Here is a 23,856-nt window from a genome sequence, read left to right on the forward strand (position 1 = left end):
TATATTCCATTTTTACACAAAATTCCTGCCGTGGGAGGGGTCATCATAGGTAGATCAAGGGGCGAAGCGGCGGAAGGTGAGGAGAAAAATAAGAAGAAAGATAGGACCGGGAAGAAAGTTGAATGATGGAAGGGAGGGGAATAATTGGAAAAAAGGAAAACTTTCAGGTCATAGTATAAAAATAAAAAAAATCGCTCGCGCTTTGCATAAATACACAGCCATCTCTTTATTTCAAAACGTGCTTGATTTTTTTTCTCACTTTTTAGATCGAAATATATAAATCAAATCATTTATCTAAGAAGATATCCACCTTTTTCATAATTGTAGGTTTAGATATTAAAAACAAATTAGCTTGTCATTCGGTTTCAGTCTGAAATGTATTCATTAAAAGGTTAAACGTTATCACACTGTAATAAGATGGAAAACGGGCTTATCAAAAGTATGTTTCACAGAGGAACTGTTCGTCAAAAGACGCGAGGCTTACTATGATAATGTAATTGCCCCGTCAGGGGCAAATTTTTTTCATTTTTGACAATGGAAATGACAATTTTCAGGCAGAAAAGTGCCTTCATCTTTTACTTTTGTCCTTGAATAATGTATAATTTTTCTACTTTCAGGGGCATATTGGGGGGGGGGGCAAAATCTCGTTTTGCCCCCCCAAAATTTTATTTGGGGGGGCAAGTGCCCCCCCTGCCCCCCCCCCGCTTCCGGCGCCCTTGGCAGGAGGTGACCGCCCTTGTGAGTTTACAAAGCAGTGGGGGGCGGTGGATGAGGAAGAAAAGGGAAGAAAAGTATAAAGTTATATCACAAAGAATTGCCTTGGTGTTTCATTGGAAGCTTTAATACTATACTGAATTGAATTGAAATGAATGATGTCACACCGTCGCGACGCGTCGGTCATCTAAGCCGGATCCTATGAAATTTCCAAAAACCCTGGCGCCCCCAATGGCTTTCTAACACAGGCTTCACTCGCACTGCATGTTGAAAAACGCTGTTTAAAGTTTTCAGCACGTTGTTTAAACATTGTTTAAAGTACACTCTAAATTACAAAGATTTAAAATAAATCCAGATCGGTTGTGAATAGTGACCAGCCGAATATTAGATTAGATTTAGACCTAGTTGATTCAAATATAAATCTAAAAGATTTGAATTTGAATCTTGAGATTTATAAGTTAATCCTTAAGATTTAAAATAAATTCGAAATTCGGCTGGTCATGCACTATCCACAGCCGATCTGGATTTATTTTGAATCCTTGGAAATTAGAGTATAAGTTTTAAAAAAGTTTAAACAAAAAATTGTTTAGGAAGTTTAAACAACTTGCTAGAGTGATGGGCTTGCCTTAAACAACATGCTTTTTTTTACTGTGCATGCTTGATAATTATCCATCTCTCGCAGTCTTCTCAGACCACACCAATTACCATCATGTAAAGATTGCCATTAAAAGGCCTGTTTCTCTGAGTTGAAATATAGCATACAACTACCAAAAATTGTCCCAAACACTGAATGTATCACAGAATACCAGTATTTTTTCTCAGTTCATCCTTGGCGGCTCCCTTTGTTGAAATGTTGCCCGTTGGTGATGGTACCCTGATAACTTTATCTGTATCCTGTTTATTGATCGAGGTCCATCGCTTTAATGTCAGATTGTAACTCATAAAATGTAATACTTAGTGGCAAAAAATCGCACTCATGACATGCAGGGGAGCTTGCGGGGGGGGGGCGTGACCAAGAAAAGAACAGAAAATGAAGGTAAAAACCCAAGGAAATGAAGGAAAATGGAAAAAGGGTGAAATGTGATACTCTTCGTTCAAATCCATCTCATCGAGATTATCACTTTTATTTGCATTTTACAATGCCACATTGTTGCTCTCTGCGACTTCCCACGTCATGCTGTTTCCCCTTCCCATTTTTGGCTCATTACTGCACAGCAGCAAAGCATGACAGGGTTCCAAAAGCTTTTTAAATACTATTATATAGCAAAGGTTTGCTGGAAGATAACACCAAAACTAGGTTTTGCATCGTAATCCCTTATTAGCCCGAGGACACCTTATTTTGTCGATAGGTTGGTAATCTAACTTAGATATTGAATCAGTATACCGTCCGCGGATGACTCATGGCGTATAGGCTCACCCGGCCTGTATGGTTGTGTGTTATATCAGTGTTTTTTTGCATCCTTCAACATTCTCCTCTCTTCTTAATATTTTTTTTCTTATTTATCATGTTTTCACTCTCCAGCTTTATGATTACAAGCTATAGCTACAACTGGCATTATCAGCGCAACGCATGCTTGGAGTCAATGTGAAGATAGAGAAGACATTGATATTCTAGTAATCACAGAATTAGCTCAATATTATACAAATTAATTTTAATGAGGCAAGCTACTATCAAATAAAGTTGGCTTCCGCTATCAGTTCTTTCCGGATTATTTTCTCACAGCCAATATTAGCAATAACTATATTTAAATTTCGTGATCATTGCTTCCAGATAATTGGGGCATTTTACTGTCATCGCAATCTCCTGCCCCCCCCCCCCCTCTTTATCATCTCCGGGCCTCTCTGTTATACACACTGAGTTTGAAAATAAAAATCAAGTTTGCACCCTGAATGATTCATTGGCAGCATTATCATGGGTGCAGATTTGCACCCAAAGCATGCTTTTGTTTTTTGGATCTTGTTTGTATACCCAAACATATCAAGTATATCCTATGAAAGATGCAACTTTGAAAAGTTATAAATTACCTTAAGGGTGCAATCATCTTCCCTTAAATATGATATGTTTTTCTTCTCCTTCTCCTCCTTCTTCTTCTGTGTCTTCTTCTTCTTCACCCTTTTCATCATCCTTTTCTTATCATTATTTATTTCCTCCTTCCTTTTCTTCCTTTATATTTCTATTTTTTGTCATCATCACCACCACCACCACATTTATAATAATCATCATAATCATGATCATCACCATCATCAACACCACCATCATCACCATCATTATCAACAGCGTGATCATCATTTTCACCACCACCACCATCATCATCATCATCACTGTTATCATCCTTATCACCGTCATCACCGTCATCATCATCACCATTACTGTCATCCTTATCACCGCCATCATCACCATCATTATCATCACCATGAATCATCCTTGAAAATACTCCATCACCATGTCGCTACCCTATAGCTACTGATAGGGGACTATTTTGGCCTTGTTTGATCGACAAAATTATTAAATGGGTCAATGAAATCGCCTTTCGGCCGCGGCGGTATCTCCTCTCTGATGCTCCATTTTGCCCCCTAGCTCTGGCTCAAACGATCTCCTTGAATCAACGAGTAGAAAAGATCCAAAAGGAAAGCAGATCACCACTTTCGCTTATCTTTCCTTTTCAAATTCTGCATTTCTGTCCATCTACTTCGAACTTAACCATCTCCAAGTAAGATCTCGTACAAAGAATAATAATAAAGTTGCACGGGGGGCTTGTGGGTCATGGCCCCCAATTTTCAAGGTCAAGAATAAATAGGGGAGAAAAAAGAAGGAAAGGAAAGAGGACATTGTAAAATATACTACCATTTTCTGGACTATGTCAACTTAAATTTAGTACAAATTCTGTTTTTATATTTAAAAAAGTCGCTCGAAGATTCAGAAAAACTTTGCCCCATGCGCCATGTCTGGCTCCTTGAAAAGTTGACTCGGAACACTACTGTTATATAGCGCCTTTCATAAAAAGTCTCTAAAAAGGAACCATCTCATGCTAAAAAATGTCATTATTAATAATAGGCTAATAAAGTTCGCCGATTTCGTTACATCATACTTTGTTATCCTATTTGACCCCCCTTCCGCGTTCACAAAGGCCAACGCCAGCTAGAGCGAAGATTTCCTCTCTATCTTTCTCTTGACAATAATTGTTTTCGTTTTTTTTAAGTAAGCTCTTCATATATATATATATATATATATATATATATATACATATATATATCACTTTTTTGCCCATGAGTTGACTTTATAGTGTGATTGAGGAATGATCTTTTCGTGTTTTGGAGATTCAATTCAAAGGAACCATCTCATGCTAAAAAATGTCATTATTTATAATAGGCTAATAAAGTTCGCTGATTTCGTTACATCATACTTTGTTATCCTATTTGACCCCCCTTCCGCGTTCACAAAGGCCAACGCCAGCTAGAGCGAAGGTTTCCTCTCTATCTTTCTCTTGACAATAGTTGTTTTCGTTTTTTTTTAAGAATATTTTCAAATCAATGCAATGCATGGAATCGGTATGAAACTACAATAATAAAACATGTAAAGAAGGTTCTATAATATATTTCACGTTTTCTCTTTCAAAAGGTTAACATTCCTGAGTAGGTTTCATATTTTTTTCTCTTCAAAATACACCCTTAGTTAAATTCATTTTGATAATATGTTTAAATGAAAAAATAGTAATTTCAACATAGATAATGGAAATGAAAAAAGGCACCCTCTCCAATTTCCAAACTTGCAGTTCCTGAAGCAACCCACAAGTAAGAAATACCAAATTAAAAACCCTCACTCTTTTTAAGGGGGCTGGTTATTGATAATGTACAAAGATTTCTTTTATCTGTGAAAATTGTATGATTGCAATACAAAGGGCCTAAAAGTAGGTTTATGCCAATCATTTTTAAATAGAAAAAATGGGTGATGGACTCCTAGGCCCAACCTGATAAACATGATTTAAAAAAATGCATTTTTAATATTTTTTCAAGTCACTTGCTCACATGCACCCAACCATCCGAGCTGTGCACTGTGATGGGGGAAAACGGGGTTAAACGTCTTTTATTATTTTTTTGTTTTGTTTTTATTTCTTTTGTCAAATACTCATCAATCAAAATTATCTAATCACTAATATCTAACACCCCCCCCCCCCAAAAAAAAAACAAAACTTTATTTGCATCTTCTTTGAACAGCATAGAGATCTACAGCGAGCGCGCGCCAATTAGCTGCGAGGCTGCGAGAGTGGCGATGTCGCGCGCGCTCGTGGGGTACGTGCGCGCGTGCGTGCAGCTATATTGCATTTGCTGCATTGCAATATTGCTCCACATCTCTGCGACGATATCTGTCGCTAAAATTGTGCATTTTAACGATTTCTTCACTGCACTGGATTTATTTTGCATGGATTATCAAATCCTGATGTAGTCAAGGATGGGAAAATCTCAGAGTAGGCCAGGATCAAGTAAGTTTTCTTTTTTTTCTCGGGTCATTTTCTAAATCTGAGCTACCCGAGGCGATACGCCACTACCAACGCTTCGCTAGGATCGGACCAGGCCCCCGAAGCTACCGCCATTTTGTTTAATCCATTAGAAGCTAAAATAAGCCCCCATTAATATTAATTTCGTAAGATGCTCCCTCGTCAACTGTGGTTTTGTACATGTATTAGACAATACGTACACCAGCGCAATGACAAAGGTCAACTTGGCAAATTTATTAATGTATTCATTTTGTTACGCGCTCGTGACGCGAAGGATTCAGCGAATCAAGCAAGCGCAAATCTGAGACGATACGTTGCGCTTTATAAAGTATCGATATCACAAGCGATATCACTTAAAAACAAAACAATGTTTGTATTGTATTGCGTCTTAAAAGCCTATGCTAATTCTAAAAGGGAAGATGAAAAGAGTAGATCAAGTCGCGATTAGGTAAAAAGGTGGGATTGGGGGTGGGGGCAAATCATGGTTATTACAATGATGGTATTCATTTTCACTGGTTGAGTATGAATACTGAAAAAATAACTTTTACCACTAAAAGAGTAATTTCTTGTTAAAATTATTGGAGAAGTAAAAAAAATTAAAATCTTCATGGATCCCCGTGCCTGCTTTCTTCTGGCGTCCGTTTCATAATGAATTACACTGAGCTATTTAAACATCGCTATTATTGTGATAACCGTGGGAACCTTGATTATGATTGGTATTCGTAGTTACCATACTAGTACTTGTAACTCCTGATGAAACGGGCCCCAGTTTATCATGCTCAATATGTTTCCTGTCCCCTTTATTCTCCAGCATTTCTTACCCTGGTTTTTTTGTCCATTTAATCATTTTCCCACTCATGTTCTTTTGTGCCACCTTTCTCCTACATATGAAGAGCTCACTTTTAAAAGGGGTTAGGTCAATTTTTAATCAAATTTGATTTTTATGTCTTAATTGATTTTTAGTAGCTCTATAAGATGATACCATAAAAAAGTTGAAATTCCCATAAAAAAGTGAACTAAAAAAAGAAAATTCACTTTTTTCAAAAGGGGTTAGGTCCATACATAATTTTTCTGGAAAATAATATCTTAAAAAAATATGAAGTTAAGTAGATTTCTTTTATACCCAATTTTTTAATTTCTAATGGTAGGGTATCATGAAAATCCATTTTCGCATAAGAATATTGCGATATGGGAGAATTAAAAAAATGATTTTCTTGGAGTGGCCCTAGCCCCTTTTGCTACTTAACTTTTCATATATTTCCTTCTAATTTTCCCACTTGTTATCTGTCTCCTGGTTTCCAAAAATCTCGTCTTATTTCTCTTCCACCCCTTTTGTTCCTACTTCCAACATCAGCTCTCTCACCACCCCCTCTAAATTATCTCTTCTTAATTATGTGCCCCTCCATTTCTTTCTCATCTCTTTTCAACCCACTTCTCATCACTCTTTCCCTCTCTCGATCTCCGTCTCATTTTGAATTTTGCCAATTCCAAATCCCTTTCATTCAGTTAGTTCTGTACAAATACTATATGAACACAAATGAAAGACATGAAGGAATTCTCTGGTTAGTGGTGAATTTTATTAATTATCCAGAAATTATCAGAGGATTAAGCTTTACCTTTTTCTTAAGCGTATGTTAATAGTTTGAACCAAAAGAAATTTGTGTTTGTATGCTGGGGGGGGGGGGCACAATTCCCCCTAATTTTTGAAGCACTGAAAAGTGCCTTTTTATGCAAGAAAATGACCCATCACGAACGTGTACTGTGTCCCTTTCACCTGATGAGAACCTGTTTTAGGTAATACCAATTAGTGCTCTTCCTTATATGCATTTTTTTACCCAAAAATGCCCCCCCCACGTGTTCTGTGCCCTTCCATCTGAGAGCCAAAAGTGCCCCCTCGCCTTCTTGAAAGTGCCCTTACTTGAATAACTGTCCCCTTTTACCCAAGAAAAGTGCTCCTAAAGAATTTATTATGTGCCCCTTTCACTTGAGAAGGATCTGTTTTATGGTCACCATGACGAGTGCCCTTTGAAACAAGAAAACAATATTTTAATTTCTATGATATACTTCTGAAGGAAATACTGTGTGCATTAAGTTTAATAATTCATGTGAGTGGGGTATATAAGCAGTTTCGCATCTTTTTTTTTTGCTCGTCACATTTTTTTTCCTGTGTCCCCCCTAAATTCAGGTAGACCCCCCCTTAAAATTATTGTGGCCCCCCTAAAATTGTGGTTGACAACCTTTTTCTTGCTGGAAATTATTGTGGTCCCTTCTAAGATTTAGGTGGATAAATTCAGGTTGACCCCCCTAAATTTTTTGCCTTCCGCCGCCAATGCTCTTGCCCCCCCAAAAAAAATCACGACCAAGAAAAAAAAGAAAATAAAGGAAAGCAAAGGGTGAAATATATCATTTTGAATATTTTGTCGAAATCTATCACAAAATTGGATATTTGTTTTTAAAATGTCAAAATTTTGCTCGCTCGCAACTTTTTAAAAATTTCACATAAAACAGCATTTTCCCTGTGCCCCCCCCCCCCACTTTCAAGCAACTTCAATCCGCTGCTCCTATTTGTATGTTTATAGCTTCTCTCTTTGCGACCAATTTTAATGAAAATCAATAAGAAATTTCATACGTCATGAATTTGGGTTGTGATAATAATTTTTTTTTAAATTGGACTTGGAAAAAAAACCTTTTCCATCTTCATCACGTGCCAGTGGTTCCTAAGTCTTCAATGTTGAATAGTTGGATTACTTGAATGAAAACATCTGTTACACTAGTCCTGTAGATTGAAAAAAATAGAGAAAGAAAATCAATTAAATTGTCATGATTTATAAAACAAATGTTTTAAGAAAAGTGAGACTATGCATATATATGTTTCTTCAACACATACCATAGGAAATCTTACTTCTACTAATTATAAACTTGTACTTCTATATCACTTAAACATGTTCTCTGCAGTTTACATACCACTCTCCATTCTAACTACATGTACTCTTTGAAAAAATGACAGAGATTTCTTGTAAATATGAATATATAAATTAACATATGTAAATTATATGAATAGACAGAATTAAAGTTGATATGTTTTGTTGCACAGAATATTTTGATCTGTAATTAAAAACGACAATAACTATAATCTAAAAACAAAATTGAAATGGGTTTTTCAAAGGCAGGTCTATTTGTTGCCAAAAAAATGTGAACAACCTCCATTATCAAAAATAATCACTAACTAGCTCACTCACTCATATAACCGCTGTAGTTTGTGTTTCTCTTTGTGGTCCAGGCACTGTTCTATTAGACCTACTTCACCAATTATTTATCATCATCAATCACCTCCATGGAAATTGTCAAACTGCATCATCCTATTAGACAAAATGTAAAACCAAAAAAAAAATTGTAAATCTACAAATATGAAATATGAATATCACACTAAAGAATGAATAAAATGAATTTTATAAAATATAACTCATGAAAAATAAATATTGCTTTGTTTATAAACAAATAGGAAATAAAAAGGCAATTTAATTACTAGTAGATCAAGGACATGACCTAATTTTATAAATTTGCCCAAAGTACATATCTTTTGACATTGGTTCTACTTTAGACTCGAGAGCCTATATATTTAAGAAGTGTATGTTCAGTACAGATCCTACCTCTTAGTGGCTCAGGTTATTTTTATTTAATGTAAACATGGTTAACATTCAATGCATGTAATGTATCTGTAATTTTGAATGGGTTAGTTTAACTTTAATACCTGGATGAAAATCTGCAAAATGATGCATGCACTTATGATCATCATCTTGAACCACATAGGTAGACCTCTATACGGTTTTTCTTGTCCTTCAAACTCAACCCGTTTTTCTTGTTCTTCAAACTCAACCTGTTTGTGAAAGAAAAGAGTACAATAATAAGAAGTGATATTTTTCATGGCCGTTTGTATAGGGGAGGGATTTGGGTAAGAGCTGAAATGTGAAAGCCTTCAAAAAAAGAATTGCATGACATCCTTCAATTTTATTTTAGAAAATGCACAAAACGGCCATAGGTAATATTGGTTACTTCTGGCCCTCGCTTTCTGAATTTTAGGTTTCTCAAAATTTTTTCAAATGTCTGCCCCCCCAAAAAAATAAAATCTGCATCTTTTAATTTCATCTCATGCACTGGGTCTAGATCTATTTGTAAGAAAATGATAATCTAGTCCAAGACTCAGAGCTGTGCAACAGCATTCGCGTATCTAAATTACTCGTAGGTCTAGATCTAGATAGTAACGATGGACTCTCGATCTATCTAGACCTAGAAAGTAAAGCTTTGGTTCTAAACTGAGATCTAGGCCTAGGACCTATATGGATTTGATGTCTGACTTTTATTCCTGGCTAAAAGTTTAAACTTCATTGCCATTATTGACCAAGATTAGATCTAGTCCTTGGTCCACTGACACTGACATACTCGTACACGTGAATGGAGTCGTTTAGGCCCAGACCTAGATCTAGGCCTAAATTACAGACCTAGATCATAAGCCCTGGGCCTGGGGTAAGTGTCGCGGGTTGGGAAAGTATAATTTAGATGACTAGATTTGAATTAGGTTGGCCTAGAATTAGAAAGCATCGATAAATAAAAGTAAAGTACCGTAGATCTAAGTCTATAATAATAAGAAGCAACACTAGTTGCTGGTTTCTAACCAAGTTAGAAATTAGATCTAACGTTAGGCCTATCTAGATCTAGGTCCTAGATCTAGCCTATTGATAATAAGACAAACATGCAGAGCAGCATATTATTTCTTATAGACCTCTACAGGAATAACCGTCGTTTCTGGGGATTTATTCAACAATTTCTGACATTAACTATTCGTGAGTGAGCCAACACAGTTCAGCGGAACAACCAAAATAGAGAGACTGAAGCTTTTGGTCTAGTTATTTCTAAGACAGAGTCTAACTATAGACCCAATAACAATAAGTTAAAATGGGTGGGGCTAACATTGGCGGCGGAAGGAAAAAAAATTTTGGGGTGTCTACCTGAAATTTCGGGATGGACACATGTAAAAAATTGGACATGTGCTCCAAAAAATTTTGACAAGCAAAAAAAAAAAAAGGTAATCAACCTAAATTTTAGGGGGGGGACAACACACGTTTCAATGGGGGTCCACGTGAATTTAGGGGGGGGGGACGCAGGGAAAAAAATTGACAAGCAAAAAAAAAAAAAAAGGTAGCAAAAAAATTTAGGGGGGACCGTCCCCCCACCTAAAATTTAGGGGGGACACGTCCCCCCGCCTATGGGGGCTAAATGCAGAAGCCTGAAGTTATGCAAAATAAATTTGATATCTGAAACTGAAAGTGAGGATTGACACAATGACAGGCAATATATCTTCATCCACACTCCACTTCACAGTTTATTCCTGACTGGGTTTCGATCTACTGAAGATAGATGCAGATCTCCCTCTAGATCTAACGTTACAGTATACAAAAAGAAGCTTCATTCTTCTTGATTTAATCAATCATGGGTTGGTCCTTGTTAATTGGAAATGAACCAAACCGGCCCGAAATTCTCTCGATGACCAATCGGCTAGGAGTAGGAGCCCATACAAAATACATGTGGTTAACACAGCGGCATAACCGCAACACTGCAAGCAACATACAGGCTGCACTGGGCGACGATGACAATCTAACTTCAATTTCAAAGACCAAATTCTGCTTTCCTTTAACAGAAGAATGATAGCAAACTCTCTAATTTGGTAGAGAAATAACCTGAGATCACAAAATACTGTGTGAAATTTGTAAATAGTCCACTGAATTCATGTGGTTATATCAATTTATACGTACTCACCGGAGTGTTCGTAGGTCCATTTTTGTGTGGAAAGAAAAGTTTCAGATTCGGGTTCAGAATGAATAAATTAGATGACGTAATGAGGTCAAATGAATAATTACTTCTGTAACACGATACCACTAGTATCGATGACAAAGAATCGGGGAAATCGCGTATTAATGACGCTCTTAGCCAATGAAAAGGGCGGAATATGAATATATTTACGCTCATGAATGTCAATGGGGGCTTATTTTTGTCTTCAAATGATCGCGGTAGGCGGAGCCTAATCTCATTTGTTTTGTGCTGAACGCGCGCGCAGCTTTCGGTCTAGTAATATATTATAAGGTCTTTGGATCGGACCGCCAGCCGCCCGGGCGCTGGCTCGATCGGGAGTGTCGACGTGATGCCAGTGCAGTGCTAGCTCCAGACTAGTCTAGGGTGCCCTAAAATAAATGAAGCTTGCTAGGCACTAGCCATTCTCTCTCTCTCTGGACTCTGTCTAGGGAGTGGAGATGGATAAATTTAGCTAAACCAAGAAAAGAAACTTTAGGGCGGCGGTGCCGCGGATCATAAAGTGGGGGGGGGGGGGGGGGACTAAGTAAGGCTAAATTATGGCCTGGCCCTGGCTTAGGCTTAGCCTAGTTTAGAGCTAGACTTAGTTAGACTTAGTTTAATAATTAAAAGCTATGCACTCAATTAATCATGGCTTCATGCCAAAGAAATAATATTTCCTATGCCTCAAATTTCTATAATATGTTCTTATTAATAATAGGAAAATATGAAAGTAAAGACACAAAGTGAATATTTATAGCTCAAAAATTCCAAACAGTTGTAGTTTTTTATGCATTTATTTATTCATTGCACTAATTGATTGATTGCATTTATTCTTTTTCATTCCAAAATTTAACAAAAGTTACAATGTATAGAAAAACACAAAAAATATAATATACAGACATGAAAAAAGGGAACCCACTGGAAAGCAAAGCTTGTCAGTATGGGTTCCCTGCAATAAATAGTTAAAGTATATCTTTGACCAATGAAATTCAAATTGTAAATTAACAAGTTTATACAATGAAAAAGAATACTAGTGGGTCAAGCTTTTTATGTGTACTATCTATGTTACAATTAACAAAAAAATATATCATACCCCTGCTGTATAAAAAAAAAACCATGAGTTCAGGAGTGTTTGAACAGACAATCACTTGGACAAGACAGGACAAATACTAAAAACAAAACAAAGACAAAAACAAAAAAGGCACACAAACCAAAACAGGACAAGATAGCAAAAAAAGGAAAAGAAACAAAACAAAACACACTACAAAAACATAGACAAACAGGAAAATAAGAAAAGCAATAGAACTAGACATGGTGATAGGAAGAGAAAGAACAAAAAGAAATGTGAGAGGGAGGGGGAAAGAGAAGAAGGAAGAAAATAAGAAGGGAAGAAGAACAAGATGTGGTAGATACACAGAAATGTTTGAGTTCTGGGGTTTATACCCAAGGATAAGAATTTTTTTTAACCCTCGACTGAAACTTAAATGTGTTGGTTTGTTACGTAATGATTCTATAAGGGAGTTCCAAAGTTTGATACCTGTAAAAATAAATGTTTTATTCAAAAGGATGGTTATAGCTTTTGGTTGATGAAAGAGCCCGGCGGACCTAGTAGGATAATGATGAATATCGACATTTTTAGTAAACATGAAATAAAAAATATTTGGAAGTTCATTTTTATCTAAACTATACATGAGTTTTCCGAGATTGTATCGATACAAGTCACCAATCTTCAAAATATTATATTTATAGAAAAGTTTGTCAGTGTGTGAACGAAAATCTGCATGATGAATAATATGAATAGCCTTTTTCTGCAAAAGTAAAATTCTGTTCAGGAGGCAGTCATCAAAATTCCCCCATGCTGTTATACCGTAGTTTAAGTGAGGCAGGATCAAAGTTGAATACAAATTATAGTATATGAGTGGGAAAGAAAAATTTTACTTTGTTTATGATACCAATATTTCTCGAAATAACAAATGTGATCAACGTGTTCTTTGCAGGAAAGATTATTATCAATGGTTACCCCAAGAAATTTAGTACTGCCAACTCTTTGTAAATTAGTATTTGCATTTGCAGTATTAGTAATTGCAGCTTCTGCTCTGTAGAAAAAATTAAGAGGAATCGTTCGTCACAGTTCCATAGAGCATTTTGCCATTGAATTGCATGGGTGATGAGTGGTGCACACTGCATACATGTAGCTTTCAGACCTGCATATTAGGACTCCCTATTATCGTACAATCCTAAAAATACCTTTAACTATAAAGGAAGAGTAATATTGTAATCCTGGGTTTTAAAAGGGCATGATGCGTCCCACTCCACTGTTTATTATTACGGGGTATTATTATTATTCATTGTTTATTATTTTTATTTTAATGCAATTTCATCCACAAATGTCATATTTAACTTCATATTTTGTGCAATATTGATGGCACATATGTGTATGTGTGATTAATGTTATCTGAATCACTTTAATGTAATATTTTTATGTTTAAACTTACAAAATTCCTCCTGAGTATTCTTATAAGTACAATCTTTGCAATAAATGAAACTAATAATTATGGTTGCAAGATCTGCTGTTTTCTTTGAAATATTTTCTTAAGTTTGTTTAATTAATTCAGTTTTGTTCCCATTTTAATATTACTGCCTACATGTATTTCTAATCCGTCTAATTTATCTGCAAAATAATGTGCAATATCTCGAGAGTATTAAATGTATAGATCTATCATCTATCTCAATTTCTCTATGTAACTTAATGACTATTGCTGAATTTCACATTGGAAGTTATGTAAGTTCTTTTGACATTAACTTCTTTTGACTACATGTAATTTAATGTTCTTAATTCACCCAGCGTAATATGTTTTGCTTATAAATTCCTATTCAATCTATACAATGGCTACATTTTTTTTCTATCACATTTGCTAAATATGCTTTTAACCATTTTTATTCTCATTTATTTAGTTCTCTTTGTATATCTTGTGTATTCTCTTATCAAACACAGATCTTGTCACATTTTAAAAATTTTGTCAGACATGGTTGGCATATTGTCAATGATCTGTGTCTTTACTCTTAACTTAGTTTGATCACTTTGATTTATGTTTGTATGAACATTTTCAGTCTGTGAGCTGCCTATTTGATGTTGTTTTAATACTCAAACAGGTCAATTCAATTCAATATTGTTGATTTGAATATTGATAGTAATGAACTTGCAAAGTATTTTATTATTTTTTTTCAGACTGGTCTTGGAGTTACAAAAGAAGAGAAAATCCAGAAGGTAAGTTATCTTTAATTACATGTAAGTTCCACATTTTCTCTTGGTAGAACATCTAATAATTCTTCAAATTTTTTTTATTATGATATCATAATGATAATAATAATAACGTCATATTTTACTGTGGGTAGCCACTTCATTTCTGAAAACTGTTTTCCCAGCAGTCTCTTCTTGTTAATGTTATTATTACCCCGGCTTTAGCACGGCTTCCTTGATCAGGCACTCAAGCATTCAAGCATTCTTCAATAAGTGCTATGAGAAGTTGTGTGATGTATATATCTGAAACATTGCAGTGAGAATGATTAAATATTGAAAAGACAAATACAGATAATATTTATATATATCTTAAATAAGCTCCTTATTATCAGTTAAACTGGAAAAGATAAAAGATACATAGCCTAATCATATTGCAGTGACTCTTCTCTTTCCAGTTAACCGTGTATTCCGGTTAACACTAGTGTATTCTTTGTTCCGTTTTAGGTGATTCTTACATCTTGAGAGGGTGTATCAATGCACGGTATCGAGATTCAGAAGAGCATCTTTGGACAGCTGATGGGTCACCTGACCACATACCAGGCTGTAAAAACAACCACCATGGCCAACCTGTAAGTTCATAGAATTTTCACCATTGAACATTCAGTATTTCATAAAAAAATGCAAAATCTTGAGAATGCGGACATTCTGTTGAAATGCTATTTGTATAGAACAAATGGAGTCTTCCATAAAAGTAAGAGTTGTTTCTGCAAGAAAATATCACCTCTATCTCCTTGGTTTCTGTGGGCTGTTCAAGAACTTGTGATGATTTTGAGAAACTAACCCCGGGAAACTGATGTAAATGTACATGTTTTGAAATATACATACATGTAATTGTCATTAGGGTCCACTTTTAAATGTTTTGAAGAACCACCAGATTGTGTATTACATGTACCATTGATTGGATGTGGATTTAGAATCTAAGTGTTTCTGAAGTCAATCTGATCCTGTAGAGAATGATTAGAGTTGCTCGTACAAAATTTATGATATTGCTAATTAAGACAAAAAAAATATTTCTGTACTGGGATAATCAAACATGAATTTGAAGTACAGAATTGGATTTAAAAAAAAATCTTCATGAATTTATATATTTTTACTTTTTCTTGCCTATTCATTGTCAGTGTTGAATCTTTCATGTTGATAATTGTTAAAAATTTCCATAGCCTGTACTCTACATTTGGAAGAAAAGCAATTTTTGGCTTAGGTCCAACAATAATATTAAGATATTTTTTTCCAATTTCAATAATGAAGTATGAAAGCATTGACTGACAGTAGTGTAGTTTTTCACCTACATTGTCTTTATGTTAGCTCCTGAAGGAAACACCACATTTCTTTTCATGAGTTTGTTCTCACTGTAATTACAATGTGCAGGTACAGTGTATGTGTGCAATATAGTAGTGCTATATGTTGTAATGCTGATGCACCACATTTTGTTCATTTTTTACAAACAAGTAGGGCCTACATTATTATTCATCAGTTCCCTATGGTTTTGCATCAACTCTACACAGAGAATGTAAAATTTGTATGTTCCAAGTTCTCACTAATCTATAGAATCAGAGATCACCCTGTACTTTGCTAGCCCCCTACCATGAACAACGATCATATTACAGGCAAGAGATCCAGAGTTCAGACTATCGCTGGAGGGGAGGATACGTACTCAATACATTTACACCACAATATTTATGTTTACCAAGTAGCAAAACAATTACTTTTCCTCTCAAAACATTTTACATGTAGTTTCTCAATACAATGTAGATATGAATACAATTATGTTTCAATTTTTTCTCTGTACATGTATTAGTGGATATCTGAAAACATATATTTTAAGACTATGTATTCATAACACACAGTCAATGAGAGACCACACACAGTTCACTCCCCCTTTAAGCTGTCTCCACAGCTTGGAATTAGACTCTGAGCCACAGTAGGCTTTAGACAAGGGCCCTGTGTACAGGTAAATCCACCAAAATGCACCTATCACTATTCCAATTCATTGCTAGCTAATATGAATGGATATGCCCTATAACAGTTATGATGTGGAGGATATGAAATGAAAATGTGTTTTACAGGATAAATTTTGCGATTTTACATCGAAATTTAACTTGATCGGGTCACCCGATCAAATGAAAATATCTGTGTGTTTTTGTCTTTCAATTAAATCCTATTCCAAATCATGGAATGGGCTGAAACTTTCAAGATATGTTCTTTGTCTGTAACTTTTGGATATCTAATCACTAAATTTATAAGATAAATGCTTGAATGCCCATTTTTTAATTTAAAACAAGCATCGCAGAGAGAGGGTGCTATATATCCAGATTTGAATATTTGAAATTTTCTCAGAGAAGTGCAGTTGGAAAAATATCTAATGGTCTCTACGCTTCAGTAAGACTGTCATATTTTTAATAGATGATATTCGATTATCAATCACATTATTGACCCTTTACCAAGGCTATACACAGGCTTGAAGCAGTTATTTTCTTTCGGGGAGATTACGCATAATTTGCTTTCACACTGCCTTTATAACTGAAACTGATGAAGTTCGAGGTGGTCTGAAACCACCTACGTGCATGATGGTTCAGATTGTGATATTGGAGAATGTATTCTCCCAGGCCCAAGAAACTCACCTCAGATAACAGTGTGAACAGAGAGCCTGAAACAAGGTCTCCACATGCTCCACAGGGTGCATGGCCGGTCACGTTCATTGTGAGTCAAGATCGTACTGGGTGGTAGAGATCAGGCCATACAGCCATGGCATGAACAAGAAGGACAAACCCAGTGATGAATGCAATGAACTACCAAGTTCCATACTTTCTGTATTAGAATGTGCACTGTTTACATTAGTCCTGCATGTATCCTAGATGATTTTGTGTACATGTACTTCCGAGAGCTTATCATCAGTAGTGGTCAATGGGGAAAAGATTTAAAGAATTGTTATTGTTTGTATAAACCTGCTACCATTCAAAGGGATGCTACATGTATACAAATTATAGTGCATTACCAGGGTGGTGTTTCACAAAGTACATGATGTAGAGTCGCAGACCAGCATATGATATGCAACATGCAATCTTATTTAATATGCAAAAGTGCGGATCCTCTTGGCATGATCTGACCAGTGCGGTCATGCCTTTTACAACGCACACAACTGCATGTAGGCATTTAAGTGTGACCCTAAGTCAAAGGCCTACTAAATCTTTGTACAACACCTCAGGAGTAATTATTTGAGCTACATTATGTCACTGTTAAATGGACATCAGAATGTGGCATTATAGTATACTATCTTTCTAGAACTTGGAAGTGGAGGCTATCAAAATATGTTGCTTTGTGTCCATACACATTCAGCCACCCCCCCCCCCCCCCAAAAAAAAATAATTTTTTAAATTATAATTTAAAAGAAGTACAGGGAATACACACCCATGCAATCATGTGGTACACAGAACAAATTTAAAAGGGAAGGGCAAGTTTTTAGTACGGTACCAAACTTTTAGTGCCAGCATACTTTGGTATTTAAATGGAGACTCACTGATGAAATTGGCAAGTAAACGTCAGAGCGTTATTCAATTCCTTTGTAAATATTCAGGTGACCCAAGTGCTTCTCAAAAGTAGTGTCACACGGAAAATAGAGTGGTTTGCTAGTAGTAGACCTGCGTACACGGCACAGGTGTATGCAGAAGAGCGGAGGGCTATTGAATTCAAATTTCAAAGAAAAGGGTCAATGCCAGTTCCAGTGAGTGGTATGTATTGATACACCCCAAGGCTCAAGCACAGCTCAACAGTGCGTAGTGATTGGTCAGTGTTCATGTACACTGTACAGTAGAATCAAGCTCATTCTATGACAGTTTGCACAGTGGTAATATATAATTGATTATAATTACAGTTGGACAAAGCAGTGCCATATTTTGAACATCATTTATTTATAGTTCTGTACTGAATTCCTACATTCTGAATTAATACAGTCATCTTTGTCATATGTAATGCATGGGTTTTGTGTGCCTATTCATATGTTGTGAAATTAATGAAAAAAGCTTACAAACAGAAGTATCTACCAACATTTGTACTTGTATGGAGGCAATAGAAAACAGAGACACACCCAAAATCAAAATACAAGTATCTGAGAATTCTTTTTATCTAATAAATTTCTCTTTCAATGTACATGTAGTGAATGACAACAAAAACATGTAGCTAGTTACAGGTGCATGCAGTGCAAAAATGAAAAGAAGTACTCTTGTTGATTGAAGTAAAGATCTGCAGCCTGTATTTTGTCATTTTGAATTAAGCAATATCAATTTTCTTTAGCTTGTCTCCCACTCATGACAACCTGACAGTAAATTATAGGCAGCTTGAGTTGAAATAAAATACAACTGTACAAACTTCTTTTAAAATTATTGATGAGTTTAGCACACTGAGTCAGTAGTTGCAGGTGAGGCATGTGGTAAAAAAGTTTCTGTTCATAGTTTTAAGCAAGTCTGAAAAGCGCCAGATATCTGCCTGCCAAGACAATCCCAATATCATGTTATTATAATCATGATGAATTTCCCACTCTCTGTATTTAAACAAGTGCTTTTCAACAAGTACTTGCCAAAGATTTGTCACAAGCCAAATGGAAAGGGATCAATCAACTGTCAATTTGACACCTGAAATATTGTTGGTGTCATAAAGTTCCATAGTAAGGCATTATTATCATGATTTAAAAAATGGGGGCTCTGAGAAAAAAAAAGAAAATTCCAATTTTTTAGTTTATACATGTAGGTGTTGCTACATTGTATTACAGTTATAGACCATTTCCAGCATTTTTAGGACATTTATTATTTTAGTTTCCACTGTTTATATCTGGGCAAAGTTCTCCCATGATGAGGCTGGAGAGTGGAGACTATAATTAACATGTACTGTAGGAATAGGTTCAGTGAATTATGTCCGAAATGCAAAGATTTCAAAATTGATTTTTCTCTCACATTTGAGTCTGTAATGTAGGGCTCTAAAATCTGGCATACATGTACACCATGTACAGCTGAACAAGTGCACAAGGCTTGCTCAACTTGTGTATCAATCAATGTTTGTATCATTCAACCATTAGTGAGATAAGAAAATTGTTGAAATGCAAAAAAGATGGTACTTGACTTCACTCTAATCTCAGAAGATTGCAAATGTACTTGAACTATGACCTCTCAACGTCTTCCTGGGCTGAAGTACACTGGAGGTATTATACCTCAAGGCCATTGTTTGTCTTAAAGGTGTAGGTGGATGATTGTGGCTACAGGACCTACATAGTGCACACATACATGTACATATATATGCATACACAAACATTGAATTTAGGCCTAAAAGTTATACAGATTTGTACAATGCTGGTGATATTAATATTATCCATATTGCCATTTCATGTAGTTAGACCAGAAAATGGTTAGTGACTTTATAGTGTATGAACTGTCACTTGTTATTACTTTTGTACATCAAAATCCTGACTGCAACACTGGCTTCATGTGCATGGTGATGCTGCACAACTGTACTTTTCCTCAGTTTTAGACATAACCTACATGTACCTGTACAAGCCTTTCATGTAGATTTCATCAAGGAGGTAGGCCTATGCCTCCTTGATTTCATATCCATATAGTACTGTACAGCAGTCCAATTCCACTACCCATCTCTCCCTCAACATTTCTATGTCAAATATGTACTTTGCCTGAAGCCAGATATGATGCTGTCAGTGTCACTCAAAGTGGAGTTTATCCTTTTCGTAAACCAGGCCTGTGTCCTACTGCACCATACCACAATGTTATTTCAGATGCATCATCAATTGATATCGTGAGGATGCACATATTTTTCCTGATTGAAATAGAAATAGTCCAAATAAAGTACATGAATTCTACACATTCAACACCAATTCATATGATGCAGTTGGTGTGATACATACATGTATGTACGTGTACTATGATGCAAAAGAATGTTTCTCAATGAGTTCAAATTGCTCAAAATACTGGTTTCCATGGGAACACTTTGTTGAATGAAAAAAAAAAACTTTCTTCACCAAATCAAATTGGGTATTTTTTCATAAAAATAAAGGGGGGGGGGGAAGATAACTTGAAATTCATCTGGCTTGAACATACATGTACAGTATGTATGCTTAGTAATCTTTGATTAATTCTCATTAAACCTTCTCCATTGTTAGGGCCTGTACAGTTCTAAACATTTTTGGAGTGTATGTGTATATACATACATGTACATGTACATAATGAACTGAATGCCAGAGTGGATTTCCGTTTTACATGATGGGCTACACCACTGTTGCAACTTCCAAGCATAGATGAAGACCTCTCTTGGGAACTGTAATAACCTGAGATGACCTGGATATGAAAGCAAGACCATGACCCTTCACCCTAAGTCAGGTCATTATCAGTGTCCATATAATGTATAGAGTGCAATGGTACATGTACATGTACTGTAGTATACCATGTAGCCAGGCCTATTTTCTTTGAAACAATCATCATCTGTAATACTGTTGAAGGTCAAGTAAACCCCAGGAAAATGCTGACTTGAATAAATAGAGAAAAATCAGACCAGCATACATGTATATGTAGTGCTGAAAATTTCATAAAAATTGGATGTAAAATAAGAAAGTTATGACATTTTAAAGATTCGCATATTTTTCACAAAACAGTGATATGCACAACTAGGTGACTCAGTCGATGATGTCCTTCACTCACTATTTCTTTTGTTTTTTATTGTTTGAATTGTACAATATTTCATTTTTTATAGATTTGAAATATTAGGACCAACTGGACTGAACCATATAGTATTACACAATGCTAATTTCACATGTTCAGGTAGGAATTAATTGTTGTATCACTTAAAATGAGGAGAAAATTAGAATATTTCATATTTCATAAATAAAATACAAAAGAAAAATAGTGGATGACGTCATAGTCTCCTAGTTTGCATACCAGCCAGGATGTGCATACACTGTATAACTGTATTTTTTTTTTAAATTTTAAAAGCGAAAGTTTAAAATGTCATAACTTTCTTATTTTACATCCGATTTTGATGAAATTTTCAGTGTTATGCTTGTTGGATTTTTCTCTTTTTATTCAAATCAACTTTTTGTTGGGGTGGACTTGTCCTTTAAGTACATGAATAATTTGCACAATAGAATGAGGATTATACTGTAGAGTTTGTGTGTTTTGACTCAGGACATAAAAAGAAAAATGTACATGCCCACAACAGTATACACAGTGTACCATGAACTGTATCATCAATAATTGATGGAAACAGAAGAATTGTTTTATTTATTTGCAATTCACTGTATGCCATACCACTTAACAATTCTCTGCTTTATTTGCAGTACAACTAGTTATTTTGTACAAGACTACAGTACAAGTACTTGTACTTCATATTAATGAATTTGATGTTTCTGCAGGCCTGCTAGCTATCGGCGTCCTCGCCAAATTACCTCATTCAGGGTAATGCCCCTAAATTATAGCGAAATCATATTGGCCACTCTGCCGCCTTTGTCCATTAATTTGTCCCGTGTTATTAATGCCATTCATTCTCTTGGATATATTCTCATAATTGGTTGTGTTGCAAACTGCATGAATAAAATTGTGCAATATGCTGGATGTCGAAGACTGTCCGAAAATTGACCTGTGCATAGAAGAACTGAGAGAGTGAGAGAAGGCTTTCAAATGCAAAGCCTTTTGTATAGATCTGTATGCATAGTCAGAATACATACCACGGAGCTTATTGCTGTAGCTGTACTAGTACTGTAATAGTAATAGTGTATAGGCAGTGAATTATCTCATGATCTTAACTTGCTGCACTTGGTTGTAATTACAAGTAGGCCTACATCTGTATATAGGCCTATGTACATCTATTTTTGTTTACATTGGGGATTGCTTATTTCTTATTCTGCAAGCTTTGTCCCTTTGTGCAGTACATGTACATGTACATAGGCTTATCAATTCCATAATAATATGCCTGCATGTAATACTTGACCTTGCTGGGTTTAATAGAAGATTAATAGTGGGAATATCTTTTTTTTTAATTTTTTAAAAACATTTCTGCCTTCCTTTTCCCATTTAGAGTGGAAATCAGGTTCAGAAATTAGGAATAGATCTCTTTTTGCTTCTTTCAGGGGGGGGGGGGCTGTTTTCGAGTTTATCTGCCTATTTGTACTCTAATGACTAATCTACATGTACATGTAGGTATGCCTGCTCAGTAAAATTAGCATTTTTTTTGTCCATTCGGCTAGTGGCATACTATATAGTATTTAAAATGACTTTGAGCAATATATTCTCACAATTGAAATTGGGGCCTACATAAATCCAAAATCTTGAAACATGCTTTATTATTGTTCATTGATGTTAATGTGCCATTTTTTCGATTTTGTCCACATGATAGTTGGTTGATAGTTCCCTACTTCCCTTTAAAATGCATTTTGTTGAGAGCCAAGTATTCTTAGTGAAATAAGCTGTCAGTGGATTTCTTCTGCGCTGAAGAGGAGTCTGTCATCAGCCGAGTCTAATCCATTCAGTATGGCCGCCAAAAAGAATGGGGTGCATGTAGTCTTCGCAATTCAAACTTGAAAAACTGAAACCACTACTAGTGGCAGCCGTATGAGTAGACGATATGTATTGTAATGTATGCCTTCATACCAAGTTTGAATAATCTGTCTAAAAGATGCATGTATAAAGAGCTTTCCCCCTTTTTAAGCTTGAACACCAAACCATATCGTAAATTGAGTAAAACTTTCATTAAAAAATAAATAGGGCGTATATAGGCCCTATGTAATATTATACAAATGAACTTTGTACAGAGTGGGAATTCATGGACAATTTGGATTGCTGGTAATACTCTCAAATATTGTTGTAAACCTTTTAATATAGTGGAAGTCATGAAGGCAAGTAGTTTACAGTATTTCAAAGTCAAATAGTGTACATGTACATTGTGCAGGAACATACGGCTTTGCACTTAACTCCATATCTGCAGGCGAAACTTTTGGCTCATGTATTCTTATTTCAAATATCAGATGAAGCGTCGAGTAAATACAACTCTGTAATAGCGAGAGGGGCGGAGAACAATAATTATGTGAAAGATGAGTGGCATTTCATTATAGGAATATTCCTGAGCTGAACGTAATGGCTGCTAATGGAGAACATCTGTGTCGTACATCACAAACATTTTTTCTTCTCTCTCTTTCTGTTTCTCACTCCGCGGCCTTTGATGGCGCCGCCTTTTAAGTCACCGACAAAGAGGATGCGCTTGATGGTGTGTCCCGCCCTACCCATTAATCTGAAGTGTGAGACTTGCGAGACTTCAACATTGTGTTGGATTTTTTCTTTTTCTTCTTCTCCTGCTCACTCTCACTCTCAGCTCAATTTTCCTGGTAGGAGTGTAGATGAAGATAATCTTCTTGTGTTATTCATTTGTGCGACTTATTTAGTATTTGCATAGTTTCTCTTTATTTTTCCAGGAGGGCCTTGTGTTGTAGATCTGTTTGTGTTTTTATAGTCA

The 23,856-nt window shown here is 35.7% G+C and overlaps 1 protein-coding gene across 1 annotated transcript in view; it reads left to right on the forward strand.

Annotated features, from left to right (window-relative positions):
• Positions 1-5,015: 5,015 nt before the first annotated feature.
• LOC121407977 (protein naked cuticle homolog 2-like) overlaps positions 5,016-23,856 on the forward strand; it is a 32,454-nt gene continuing 13,613 nt past the window's right edge. Inside the window, exons 1-3 of the mRNA XM_041599262.1 lie at positions 5,016-5,195; positions 14,287-14,325; positions 14,803-14,927. Of these exons, the coding sequence (XP_041455196.1) occupies positions 5,165-5,195; positions 14,287-14,325; positions 14,803-14,927 (195 nt within the window). The 5' untranslated portion in view covers positions 5,016-5,164. The remainder of the gene's footprint in view (positions 5,196-14,286; positions 14,326-14,802; positions 14,928-23,856) is intronic.

The sequence above is a fragment of the Lytechinus variegatus genome, chromosome 2 (genome assembly GCF_018143015.1).
Source record: "Lytechinus variegatus isolate NC3 chromosome 2, Lvar_3.0, whole genome shotgun sequence".
Lineage (NCBI taxonomy): Eukaryota > Metazoa > Echinodermata > Echinoidea > Temnopleuroida > Toxopneustidae > Lytechinus > Lytechinus variegatus.